Below are 14,117 nucleotides of genomic sequence, written 5' to 3'. Positions count from 1 at the left end.
TCAGGTTGCTTGGGAGTAAGATAGATAAAACCATCATCTGTAATAATTGCCATCCTAGCATTGGTGTTGTAGCTCAGTTGATTGCTTGTCTAACATGGAAGAAGAAAGACCCTGTGCTCCATCCTAGCTCCAAATAAAACAGAGCACTCCAGAGAGGGAGGCAGGGTGATCAGAAGTTCAAGGTCTTCTTTGGCTACCTAGTGAGTTACAGGCAAGCCTGAGATATGTAAGACCCTATCTCAATTTTTAAAAATTTATTATTACTTTATATTTTAGTAATAAGCCCAAGTATAAAATTCATTAAATTTCCATACCCTCAACCTGCATAGAGGCGTGGTGGAGGAAGGAGAAGGCAATTATTTTTAATCAAATTTGTAAGACTTCATATCAAATACCAACCTATCGAATTCATTACCTCAGAACACTAAACAGTGCTCCTAGTTTGGTTCTGTCCTTTCTCCTTACCACATCCAAATTCAGAGTGACTCACAGGAGCCTAGAATTGAGACACACACACATTTAAGGGAAAGGGAGAATTACAAGGTCTGAGAGGCTCCTTGTTGGAGGAAGCTAAGAATAGACCACTCAGAACATGAGAGAAGATCCTTCTCATTATTTCTCCCAGCGTAGGTGGTCTGCGGGATTCCCAGTCACTCCTTTGATGGCAAAAATTTTGTTTTCTTTCTTTGTCACAAAACCTCTCCTCTTGCAAAACCTCTCCTTGTTGAAGGGGGAGGGCATTTGCTAAAAAAAAAAAAAAAAAAAAGTGAGGACCAAGTAGCGTTTCCTGCTGCTGTTGGATTGTGACAATTCCTACAGACCTTTCTCCTGTTGTGCAGAGGGAGGAACAAAAAGAAATCTTTGGTTTTTTAAAAACCAGTGAATATTCTTTCTTTCTTTCTTTTTTTTTTTTTTTTTTTTTTTTTTTTTTTTTTTTTGTTTTTTGATTTTTTGAGACAGGGTTTCTCTGTGTAGCCCTGGCTGTCCTGGAACTCACTCTGTAGACCAGGCTGGCCTCTAACTCAGAGACCCACCTGCCTCTGCCTGCCAAGTGCTGGGATTAAAGGTGTGCACCACCACTGCCTGTCTGTCTTTCTTCTTTTAAAAGGGTACAATTGGGCAAGGGGGAGCATCTAATAAATGTTCTAGTTTTAAATCCATTTCCTTTGTGAAGTGTCTTTTTGGAAAAAGGAACACCACTTGGTCAAGGTATTCAATAATAAGGGATAAGAGTGAAGTAGAGTTTAATGATGAAAAGGAATTTGAGAGGAAATGGCAATTAACTTGCAGAGGACTTAATGAGTAGTTTTAAAAATTACATTTTACTGGGTGGAGTGGCACACACCTTTTTAAAACAGCCCTGTGGGAGGCAGAGGCAGGAAGATCTCTGTAAGTTCAAAGCCATTCTGCTCTAAATCAAGTTCCAAGCCAGCCAGGGTTATACAGAGTCTCTCTCTCTCTCTCTCTCTCTCTCTCTCTCTCTCTCTCTCTCTCTCTCTCTCTCTCAAGAGTTGTGGTCATGGTATTTTTTCACAGCAATAAAAACACTAACCAAGACACAATTCAATCATCCTTTTTCCTTTTTCAAAACAAAATGAAAGTCGTTCCTACGTAACATTTAAGAGAATTCAGTTTCATGTGTTAACTAATAAACTCTTTAAAAAGAGTCATGGATGAAGGGTACAGTTGGGAGAGTGCAGCAGTGAGTTTAGGAGGGGGACTGGGAGAAAAATCAACCCAAATGAAATATATATGGTGGTGCAACCCGCCCAGCTGGAGCACGAAATCTGGTGAGGGACACCAAGGTTAAACAGCACTCTAGACACCCAGTTTTCAGTTCGTCAGGGAAGCAGCTCTCTTTATTCGTACCAACATGGGCTTATATACCCCTCTAACAGCAGGAGTCAAGGAATGGTTACTCTGTATCTGGAGGCAAGCCGGACACTGTTTTCCAAACAGGAAAAACCACACGGGAACTGATCCCCAGCACCCTCCAGAACCCAACTGCACATTTTTCATACAAACAACTGGGACAGGACAAAAAAGGGCATTTAAAATTAAGGCAGCAAACTTACTGCTGCTGACAATATGGGTCATGAACGTGACAGACATGGTGGTGCATACCTTTAATCCCTTTGAAAGCAGAGGCAGGTGGTTCTCCATGAGTTCCAAGCCAGTCAAGGGCTACTCAGTGAGATTCTGTCTAAAACAACAAATTCCACTACTACAACAACTAATAATGATGGTAACAGTCAGGATTCTTAGTTGCAAGCAATAGAAACTAAATCTGATCTTTCAGACAAAAAGAAATCACCTGGATTCCTGCAAGAGAATTCACAATATCTAGATGTAGATGACGGACCAAACTCGGAAAACGGGCAAGAATCATGGGATAGTGCCTCCTGAGTAATAAGTAATACCCGAGCTTATCCTCAAACCTCTACACACACACACACACACACACACACACACACACACACACACACACACGGCAGGGGACACGTGGAGGCCAGAGAACAACTTGCAGGAGTTGGTATACTTTTTTCACCATACTGGGTACCTTGGATTGTACTCAGTGAGTAAAGGTGTTGAGCCATTTCACCGGCCCTCAATGAGTACCTCTTGTGTCTAACCCTGTTAGGGGCTATAAGGCACATCCTTGACCCCAAGAAGCTGACAAGAGACAATGAGCACTTTGTAGCAACTTAAGAAAGTAAATACTAAAAGTGGTTAATAATAGGTAAATGAGATTTCAGTGTTGTGCGAGGTCATACATAATAATTATCATCAGGATAAACAGAAATTATGAAATTCAGAAATTGTGGATATGAGCGCCTGACAGTAATTCTTCGGCATCACGAAATAAGACACATTCGGAGGATTCACTTCAGAGCTTTAAAACCAGTCCTAAAAATGGGAGTAAAAAACAAACAAACAAAAAACCTCGAAGTGACTGCTCCCGGAACTTGTGTAGTGGGCTCCGAGTTGCCAGCCGGAGACCGTTTACGTGACACCCTCTCCGCCTTCTATTTCTCCTCTGGCCGCATGGGTGCCATGGCAACAGAGACAGGCTGTAACCTGGATTCCGGAAGCCAGACAGCTGGAGCGTGGAAACTACCCGGTCAAAGGATGCTGAGTCCTGAGCGCCTAGCTCTCCCGGACTACGAGTATCTGGGTAGGGGGCTTCTTTCAGCTTCGGGAAAGGAAAGAAGTGACGAGTTAGGCGAAGGAGTGGGGAGGAGACAGGGGCGGAGCTGAGTGGGAGCCGGTCTGGTTGGAATGGGGAGGGACAGAAAGAAGGGGCTCCAGGGCCTGACCCTGTAATGTAGGGCCAAACAAGGATGAAATGACATTTATGGAGCGATGAATGTCTGAACTATATGGACTAGCACTCAGGCAATGAGAATTGCGTTCGAAGTAGCACACTTAAGAATCGGAGGCCCCAAACAGGGCTGTTACTGACAGGTTGGTATTGGAGCAGACTTGGCACCTGAAGCGGCACCAGTCATTGTGTGAATAATAATTTTGCCTTCCTAGTGCGCTGTTGTTTCGAGCTTTTCTCTTTCGTTAGGCACCGTGGTAAGCATTTTGCATACAGCATTCTTTGTGTGAATCGTATGAACAGACTTAGAAGGGGTTGCTGTGTTCTACTTTACAGATGGAGAAACTAAGGCTAAAGAGACAACTTGCATAAGACCACAGTTAGATAGTGGTAGGATCATATTGGCCCGCTGCAGAACTTGACTCTTGACCTTGCTTTTGAGCTAAGGCTGTGTGGTAGTAAGTACTGTATTTTGTTAAGCACCTTGCAGTGAATGTGTAAAAGTGTTTGCTTATATGCACACATACCCACTTAAAAAGTCAGACTTAAATATTTAGAGGAATTTTAAAATTATAGAAATTTGGGCCAATAGTAGAGAGTTCTTTTTATCCTCTATATCTTCTATTTAGCTTCTTATTCTCCTTTTTAAAAAAAATCTTAAATTTTTTTTAATTTTGGTTTTTGAGACAGGGTTTCTCTGTGTAGCCCTGACTGTCCTGGAACTCACTCTGTAGACCAGGCTGGCCTTGAACTCAGAGACCTGCCCGCTTCTGCCTCCTGAATGCTGAGACTACAGTCGTGCTCTGTGTCCTTTTATGCACAGAATAATCTGCAGAAAGAAGCACACAGAGCCAGTAACAGCAGTTTCCTCTACAGAACGTGCCGGACTTGGGGGGAAGGGTTTGTGTGTCTTTTTACTATAAATTTCTTCTTTTTAAATTTCCGTTTGTATGTATGTATCTGCTGTGTGTGAGTGTGTGCCTGCAGAGGTCAGAAGAGGCCCCTAGATCCCCTGGAGCTGGAGTTACAGGTACTATAAGCTGCATGCTGTGGGTGCTGGGATCCAAACTCAGGTCCTCTGGAAAGTATCACATGCTCTTAACTGCCAAGCTATCTCTCCATCCCCCAAAATAAATGTCTTTATATTTAAAAAATGATTTTGAAGCAACTTTTCATATGAATAAGAAAATTTAATCATCTGCCAGGTGTGATGATTCATGCCTTTGATTCCAGCACTAGGGAGGCAGAGGCAGGTGGATCTCTCTGAGTTCAAGGCCAGCTTGGACTACATACATAAGATCAGTGGTGGAAAGAGATGGGGGCAGGGAGACAGATGACTAGGTGAAGCATAGAGGATTTTTTTTTTTTTTTTTTTTTTGGTTTTTCGAGACAGGGTTCCTCTGTGTAGCTTTGCACCTCTCCTGGGACTCACTTGGTAGTCCAGGCTGGCCTCGAACTCACAGAGATCCACCTGGCTCTGCCTCCCGAGTGCTGGGATTAAAGGCGTGCGCCACCACCGCCCGGCGCATAGAGGATTTTTAGCACAATGAAATGATTCTGTTTTGTACCTTGATAGTGACTAGATGATACTATGGATTTGTCAAAATCCCGAAAACTGTACAACCCAAAGAATGAACCCCAATGTAAACCATAGGCTTTTAGTAATCACACTGAGCTAATATTCAACTGCAAGAAATGTATCACACCAACACAAGATATTAATAATAGAAGCTAAATAGAAGCCAAGGTGTGGTGGTGCATGCCTCTAATACCAGCCCTGGGGAGGCAGAGGCAGGCGGATCTCTGAGCTCTGAATTGGAGGCCAGCTTGGTCTGCAGAGCGAGTTCCAAGACAGCCAGGGCTACACAGAGAAACCCTGTCTCAAAAAAATATATATATATATATGTATCTATATTGAACAGTTTTTTTTCCCACTTAATGTTATTTCTCAAGAATAATGTCTATGTCACTAAAGAGCTTTGTCTTTTTATTTTCTCTTGCTTTTCACTTCCTTGTTTGTTTTTCAGACAGAGTGTCATATACTCGGTCCATGCTGGCCTCACATACACTGTGTAACCGAAGCTGATCGGGAACTCCCGGTCCTCTTGCTTGCTTTGGCCCCAGGTAGAAACCTCTCGGGGGTGGAGACCTCTCAGGTTGTGGGATGGCAGGTGTGCACCGCCATCTCTAAACCGTCATTTCTTTTCAACCTTCGTTTCAGCCACGTGGTATTTAGATAATTTATTTAACCAATGCTTTTGTTGATAGACAGTGAATTATTTTAAACTTTTTATGATTACTATTACTATTAATATGCCTCAGTGAGTAACCTGCTTTTTTTTGTATTTATGTTTACAGGGATAAATTCCACAAAGTGGAATTGGTATGTCAAGGATATATGTGTTTGAAACATTGATAGATATGCCTAACAGTCCTTCACAAGGGTTTTTGTCGCTTAAGCCTGACATTAGCAATATAAGAAAATGCCTGCTTCTGCAAATCTCGCTAGCAAAATAGACCACATTTTTGAATTTTTTCATTAAGTTAAGCAACAGTCTTAGAGTATATTTAATTTGCGTTTTTTTTTTTTTTTTTTTTTTTTTTTTTTTTTTTTTTTGGTTTTTTCGAGACAGGGTTTCTCTGCGTAGCTTTGCGCCTTTCCTGGAGCTCACTTGGTAGCCCAGGCTGGCCTCGAACTCACAGAGATCCGCCTGGCTCTGCCTCCCGAGTGCTGGGATTAAAGGCGTGCGCCACCACCGCCCGGCTTAATTTGCGTTTTTAATTGTCAAATATCTTTTCATCAAGCTTAAGGACTACTTGGTGAAAAGTGTATACACACACACACACACACACACACACACACACAAACGCACTTATATAGAAAGATGACTTGGGAAGAAGATAATTTGAAAGAGATTACATGTCCTTGGAAGAGTTTGAATTTAAAATGAGACATGGTACATAAACTTTCAAAAGGTACTTTCTTTTTAATTATGTACACACATGTGGGTCTGAACACATGTGTGCAGGCCAGAGTTATCCAATTCCCCTGGAACTAGAGTTACAGGTGCTTGAGACCTCTGTGGACCCTCTGCCGTCTCTCCAGCCCCATAAACTATTTAGAAAACCAGCAACAGGACACTTAATGTTACAAATGCTATCATTGGAAAACTCAACAGTGGTCATAGATGTAGGAGATAGGAACATAGACAATTCCTCAGTGGGCTGCCAAGATGGCTCATAACATAAAGCCACTTGCCTCTAAGCTGATGACCTGGGTTCAACCTCTGAGACCCACATGGTGGAAGCAAAGACCCAGCTCTTGAAAGTTAACTTCCACATGTGTCTTATGCACTCCTGAGTACACATACACACAAATAAAATGGAAGAACAAAAAAAAAATTTAGACCCCCTGGTAGTCAAGGGGAATGAAAGTTAATGTTGTCCTTGTACCTCTATCAAATTATCGGGGAAAAGAAAACCTGGCAACTTAAGTTTGATCCCTGTGACCAGTGTTAGAAGGAGAGAAGTAACCCAGCACAGTTGCCCTCTGACCTCCTCACATGTGCTGTGGCATGGAAGCATGCACCCCTACACACACACACACACACACACACACACACACACACACATGTTTGTGTGGAATAACAAAGAACGAACACTCAGAGACTGGGCATCTAGCTCAGTTGGTAGACTGTTTGCCAAGATGCACAGTGCTCTGGGTCCAGTCACCAGAACCACGTGAAACTGGGTATGGTGTTACACACTTCCAATTCTGGCACTTGGGAAATGGGGGCAGGAGATCAGAAATGATGATGATTCTGACAGCTATAGATGTATTTTATTTAGCTTCCTAAAGTGTCGTCTGTTTTTCTTTCTAAGGTTAAATGATATCATGGTGTTTAACAAACACAATAGAGAAAATAATTGAGTGATAAGAATTTTCTGTTGTTTTAGGCAGAAATGCGTTTTCCCATTACATGATTGTTTTGTGAGTTTGTCAGTTTCATATTTACTACTTAATAGAATAATATTTAAAAGAACTTGATGTTGGGGCTAAGGAGATACTTAGTTGGTAAAGTGCTTACCATGTAAAAATGAAGACCTGAAGTCAATACCCAGGGCCGACATAGAGAAGCTGGGTGGCTCATGCTTATAATGCCTGAGCTAGGGAGGCAGACTGAGGAAGTTCTCTGGGGCTACCTGGCCAGCCAGTTTCGTCTAATGAGCCAGCCCCGAATCCTTAAAACCACAAGATGCCGGGGGTGGAATGCCTGGAGAAATGGCTCGGGTTGACACACTTGCTGTTCTGTCAGAGGTGATCCAGTCAGGTGGCTCACAGCTGCTTGTCACTCAGCTCTAGGACATTGGATGCCATCTTCTGGCCTTCGCAGGCACATGCTCACATGGGCACACTCTAAAATAAAAATATAAAATCTTAAGAAAATCAAGCTCGGTGGGTAAATGTGCTTGCTGCCAAGTCTGCCACCCTGAGCTTGGTCCTTGGGACCCATGTCGTGGAAAGGGAGAACTGACTCCCATGAGTTGTTGTTCTTTGATCTCTACATGTATACTGTGTCAGTGTGCACTCTTATACAAAAACACTGATACACAGGGACACACACACACATGAGGAGGCAGGGCTGGGGGTAAAAACCGAATATCTAAATCATGAGAAACAACAACAAGATGGATGGCTCCTGAGGAATGACTCCAGAGGTTGACCCTCTGGACTACACACACAATCACACACACACACACACACACACACACACACACACACACACACACTACACCCCCCCATACATGAAGTTGTGTTCATACAAAATAAAAAAGTGACAAAACAGCTTCACATTAAAATTGATACTGGTGCACACAGTGACCACCGACTGCGGAAGGAGTTGTGCTGGATGAAATTGGGTTTAAAGCCAAACAACCGAATCCTAGCAGGAAGTGTGTTGGGGTCCAGGTGATCAAGAGTGACTAGATCATGGCTTTTTACTCAGTGACAGCTGCTCAACTTTATTGAGAAAGATCTGAGGCTTTGGTTGCTGGATTTGGTCAAAAAGGCCATTCCTAGAGCCCTTTAGTCTGTTAAAGTAGCAGTGTGTCTCTTTTGGCCCTGTCCATGGTAAGAAGGAAAGGCCAAGAACATAAATTTTGATTATGGAAACAATATAGAGCTGAGCATGGTGGCACACACCTTTAATCCTACACTCGGGAGTCAGAGGCAGGGAGTTTGAAGCCAGTCTGTTCTACATAGAGAATTCCAGGCCAGCCAGGGTTGCATAGTGAGACCCTGCCCCACAAAAAACAAACAAGCAAACAAACATGTTTATTTATCAGCCAAAATGTTATAGTTATTGTCTTAGTTAGGGTCACTATTGCTGTGATGAAACGCCATGACGCAAAGCAACTTGGGGAGGAAAGGGTTTATTTGGCTCACGGTTCCATATAAGAGTTCACCATCAAAAGCAGTGAGGACAGGAACTCAGGCAGGGCAGGAACCTGGAGGCAGGAGCTGATGCAGAGACCATGGAGGAGTGCTGCCTACTGGCTTGCTTCTCCTGGATTGCTCAGCCTGCTTTCCTACAGACCCCAGGGCCACCAGCCCAGGGATGGCACCACCCACAATGGAGCTGGGCCTTCCCTCATCAATCACTAATTAAGAACATGTCCTGCAGGCTTACCTATAGCCTACAGCTGCAATTTTCTCAATTGAGGTTCCTGCCTCAGATGATTTTAGCTAGTGTCAAATTGACATAAAACTACTCAGCAGAATTATAGCACAGATAATTTTATACCTAACACATAACAATATTAACAGATATACTTTTGCTAAAGGTTTTATGTATTTTGCTCATTTACCCACTACTCCATGAGGTGTGAAATATTTGACCATCCTAGTACCCTGTCAGTTCCTTGGATTTTTGCTATTTAAAGTACTTATCACAGAGGCGTGGCATATTGGTAGACTGCTGCTTTGGGAACAGAAGGTGGTCTCTTTGTAAGTGATTTATGTGGAAGACAGACTTAGTGACCGTGTTGACAGTGGTGAGCAGATTCATTATCTCAGGGCACTTGAAAAGTTTCAGTGTTCATGGAATTCAACAACCTACTGTCGTTGAATCCTGGACAAATGTTCCTTTGGCTCTGTTGTGTAGTTAAAAGTCTAATTTTGTGGCCCGGCGGTGGTGGTGCACGCCTTTAATCCCAGCACTTGGGAGGCAGAGCCAGGTGGATCTCTGTGATTTCGAGGCCAGCCTGGACTATAGAGTGAGTTCCAGGAAAAGGCGCAAAGCTACACAGAGAAACCCTGTCTCGGAAAACCAAAAAAAAAAAAAAAAAAAGTCCAATTTTGCATCAGGACATTCATACTTCCTTGAGCAAAGTCTTGTTACTCATGACTTCCTCATGGTTCAGCAAGTTGGGTAACTGCTGAAACACATATATTTTTACCTAAGAACTAGCTCTGTCAATTACAACGTGGTCTCTCCTAGAGACATGCTGTTTTGAAGCATTCACTCTCAACATGATGACCATTAAAAGCCACTCCCTAGAAGCTGGGCATGGTGGGACATGCCCATAATCCCAGCACTGGGGCTGCTGGGGCCAGAGGATTCTGAATCCTTGTCTCAAAGATTATTACAATGAATGAATAAATAAAATTTAAAAGCTATTCTTTTTTTTTTTTTTTTGGTTTTTTTGAGACAGGGTTTCTCTGTGTAGCTTTGCGCCTTTCCTGGAGCTCACTTGGTAGCCCAGGCTGGCCTCGAACTCACAGAGATCCGCCTGGCTCTGCCTCCCAAGTGCTGGGATTAAAGGCGTGCGCCACCAACGCCCGGCTTAAAAGCTATTCTTTATAGGTTAGCCCATACTTCCTGATTTAAGATTTTGAAACTTGTTTTTTTAAATTCATTTTTGACTGACTTTTACAATTTATAAATTCACTTGCATGTATAGGCCTAGAAAAGAAAATACACCTAGAGAACAAAATATTATAGAGAAGAGAGTCTGTGGTGTTCACTAAAATAAAAACAAAAATAAAGAACTAGAGCTGAGTTCCCCGGGAGGTACATGAGAACCTCTCTTTAGGATTATGGTATGGAGTACAGTGACGTCTGTCAGTGAATGCCTCTAGCATCCTTTCCACCTGCTAGTAGGGACTGTATTTGAGTTTTTGACTATTTCTGAAGAAAGCAACTTTTCCTTGTGTTGGGTAAACTGATTCTTTCCCACATTGACTTGGTGGATTTGGATGCCCTGCCTAAGGTCATCTGGAAAGGTCTTCACACTGGCAATCAGTGTAGCAATGGAAATTGTGTTGACATCTGGGCCAGTAAGGAGATGAAGAAGGACAGAATCTTCTGTGTAGACTTGAGAGATTCCTAGCCATACGAAAGCTACTTGTTGGAGGCCTATGCCAGCTGCTGAGGTGTGTCTGTATATCTGTTGGGTGTGGAGAACTCCAGAGCTGAAGGAGCCTCTTCTGGACCCAGACTTAACACAGCCACCTAAGTGCTGACCTGAGAGAGGATGAGGGTGTGGCGTTCCTGTCTTACTCCACCCAATTGTGGAAGTGCTTGCTTTCACTTGTGCTTCACGTTGGTTCTTCTGCTTCTGTAGAGCCGCTTGTAATGCGTGACCTAATAGCTATCTCTAGGAAATCAGAAGTCAGAGGTCACACTCCTCCTTTGAGGTCTGTGTAGTTAGAAGAGTTACAACGAGTGACAGAATTTTTTTCTTTAATCTGTCATTTAAATTTTTGGTTACTTTTTTTAGTGTGTATGTAAAGAAGGTGGGTGCATGGGTATGGGTAGGTGTGCCAGTGTACACTTGTAGGGTCAGAGGCCAGCTTATAGGAGTCAGTTTGCTCATTTCACCATGTGGATCCTGGACATGCATGCACCTATGTGGGTGCATGTGAACACACACACACACACGCACGCACGCACACATGCTGATGCCAAGTGGCTAGTTAGTAAGTGGTGGAAATAGGATTACATTTGAGCAATCTAGTTCATTTTTGAATATAAATACATTTAGGGACTCCATCAAAAGTGGAGTCCTCAACTATTGCAGAGGCGCATACAAGGATCCTCGGTGTGAAGTCAGTTGACTCCAAAGGCTTCATTTAATATTTATGCCCATGAGGGGGCTTCCTAGGAATCAGGATGGATCAAGAAATGCCAATATTCCAGGTCTCTCTTGTCACTGGACTCATTCTTGGGGACAGGCTGTGAAGAAGGCAACTTCTAACCATTTGAGAGAATTCCTTTCTTCCAATAGGGATCATTGTGCTTTGAGGTAGTTGGTGTGACTGTGAAGACTTTACCTACACTCTCTATGTCCTGGTTTTCTTCATCTGCGAAATGTGGATAGTAGAGCTGGTTGTGGTAGGGCATGCCTATGATCTCAGCACTCTGCATGGACAGGCAGGAGTAGGCGTTTGAGGGTAGCCCGCACTACAGCTGGAGGCCAGCCAGGGCTACTAGAAAACTCAGCCTGGGGCATACAAACATTTAGTGCTACGTTTGTGTCTACATTGTGAGAAGAGGGTATATGGAGAAGAGAAATGTATCCTTTCAGAGCACCTGGGTAGGTTCAGAGTAACAGATTTTCTCACTACAGTGTTATACAAATAGAGCCCATGTCCATGGCAACCATGAAAATGAACCCTTCAGATTTCCTACTGTGGGGAGGGGAGGATTAATTCCCATCCCACCTTAGTTCTCAATCCAATACCTTGCTAATTGGGGATGTCTTTCTGCATGCTGTGAATGTGTTGCTCTGATTGATTGATAAATAAAACACTGATTGGCCAGTAGCCAGGCAGGAAGTAAAGTATAGGTGGAATAAGGAGAAAGGAGAATTCTGGGAAGTGGAAGGCTGAGTCAGGAGATGTTGCTAGCTGCCGCCACCATGAGAAGCAAGATGTAAAGTACCGGTAAGCCACAAGCCACATGGCAACTTATAGATTAATAGAAATGGGTTAATTTAAGACATAAGAACTAGATAGCAAGAAGCCTGCCACAGCCATACAGCTTATAAGTAATATAAAGTCTCTGTGTGTTTACTTGGGTTTGAGCAGCTGCGAGCCTGAGCAGGACTGGAGAAAACTCCAATTACACTTGCTCACATGGTGGTCATACTCCCCGTGTGTTCCCTTCAGTCATTGACTGGGCCAGACAGACCCACTTGGATGGGAGGGGTCTCGCTGGGGGGTGGCTTTGGTGGAGGACTCCTACTTGACTGGTCAGCCTCCCTGCCTCTCTCCTTTATTCATGACAGGCTTGCTTCGTGGTTGCGAAGCCCTTCCAGGGTCCTCTGTCCCCCTCTCATTTTCAGTCCAAGTGTTTCCTCCAGAACATCTTTCTCTTCATGTTTGCTCCCATTTTGGTAGCTGCTCCTCAGAGTACCTGAACTAAGACAGTATCACAGTCATTCATACAGCTCTTTCCAGCCATAAAGTTGATGCAGTTTCTCTAAGTCTTGGCAAAGGTTCTGACGTGGAATTCATTCAACTTGGAAGACTTTTAAGTGTTTCTATTTTTTTTTTTTTTTTTTTTTTTGGTATTTGTTGATACCATAACATGAAATGTATTTGTCTGGCTGCCAAACACATTAGTTTTTGCTTTTAAAGGAATCCTGATAAATTTATTTTTGTTCCACATGTAATTAGTGAGACTTCAAACCCAATACTACACTATGTATTTAGGTTGTTTCAGAAATGAAGTGGAATAAAATATAGGTGTTACACTGATTGTAAATCTTTGGGAACCAGGTTGATATAAAACAAGTCACTTTAGCTCCAGAGCTGTTCCTAACCACCTCCCCTTTCCGTCCACTCCTTCCCTTCCTGAGTAATCTAAAGCCAGTCCAAGTGTAAAGTATCTCCCGGCATACATGGCAGATGGAACACACTCTTAAATGACCAGAACACAGTGACACCGTGGTGGTGCGCACTGGATGGTTCTGGAGCCAGAAGCTCTCTTGGCTTTTTCCCGATTTGGTCAGCAGCTTCTCAGTCATGACAGGGGCAGCAGGCAGTTGCCTTGGTGGACTAGTTCAGGAATGTGCCCTTTGGAAGTGGTTCCTGAATATTCAGCCCACGCCCTCTTTTCTACCTTTCCTGAGGACTCTGTAGCTCATTGTTAGGGGGAGTGGGAAGAGCAGATGAATTCCAAAGCTTGTGGTTTCTGACCCTTGGTCACTTCCATTTCTCCAAAAAAAAAAAAAAAAAAAAAAGTTGCAGAGTGATTTCATTGTTATTCAAGAAAGAGTTCTTTAAAAATTTCTGACCCTGTGTATCATTTATATATTCAAGTAATAATAAAGTCTTTCAAGCTCTGTCCAAAAGTTGGCAACCATTTTTCTTTTTCTTTTTCTCTTGCATACATATGATATTTGCCTAGGGAAGCTGAGTAGGAAACTGGCGTTTTCAAAGGTACTTACAGTTCAGAAGAGACATTCACGAGCCTCTCTTCCTGTTCTCATCAGTTACCTCGGTTTCCCTCTTGGATCCTTGGTTAACGTCTGTTTCTTATTAGAATGTAAGCCGTGGGGGCAGGCTTTTCTCGGTATCCCTAACGTTAGTGTAGTGGTTGGCCCAAGTGAAGTGCTCAGTTGTTGAATGAATGGTTTGCTTCAAGCAGCAGAATACATTTAAAACTAAATGGGAGGAAGGAATCTAGTTTAGCAAACAGTTACTGAATCCTACCATATGAAGAGACACTATGTCCCCACCCTTTTTGATGGATTAAAAAAAAAAAAAAAGGCTGAGTGATTAAAATCT

General features: G+C 43.0%; 1 protein-coding gene across 5 annotated transcripts in view; it reads left to right on the top strand.

Annotated features, from left to right (window-relative positions):
- The first annotated feature begins 3,013 nt into the window (after nt 1-3,013).
- Cstpp1 (centriolar satellite-associated tubulin polyglutamylase complex regulator 1) overlaps nt 3,014-14,117 on the top strand; it is a 164,542-nt gene continuing 153,438 nt past the window's right edge. For 4 of the 5 annotated variants that reach the window (XM_076569969.1, XM_076569968.1, XM_076569974.1 and 1 more), the window contains exon 1: nt 3,014-3,175. In XM_076569969.1, the coding sequence (XP_076426084.1) occupies nt 3,046-3,175 (130 nt within the window). In that variant the 5' untranslated portion in view covers nt 3,014-3,045. Of the gene's footprint in view, nt 3,176-3,344; nt 3,466-14,117 lie in introns of those variants that run through there. The other variant, XM_076569972.1, reaches the window with a different exon arrangement.

Source organism: Peromyscus maniculatus, chromosome 4 (genome assembly GCF_049852395.1).
Source record: "Peromyscus maniculatus bairdii isolate BWxNUB_F1_BW_parent chromosome 4, HU_Pman_BW_mat_3.1, whole genome shotgun sequence".
Classification (NCBI taxonomy): Eukaryota; Metazoa; Chordata; class Mammalia; order Rodentia; family Cricetidae; genus Peromyscus; species Peromyscus maniculatus.
The sequence above is the reverse complement of the archived record's forward strand: the minus strand, read 5'-3'. Positions and strand labels throughout refer to the sequence as shown.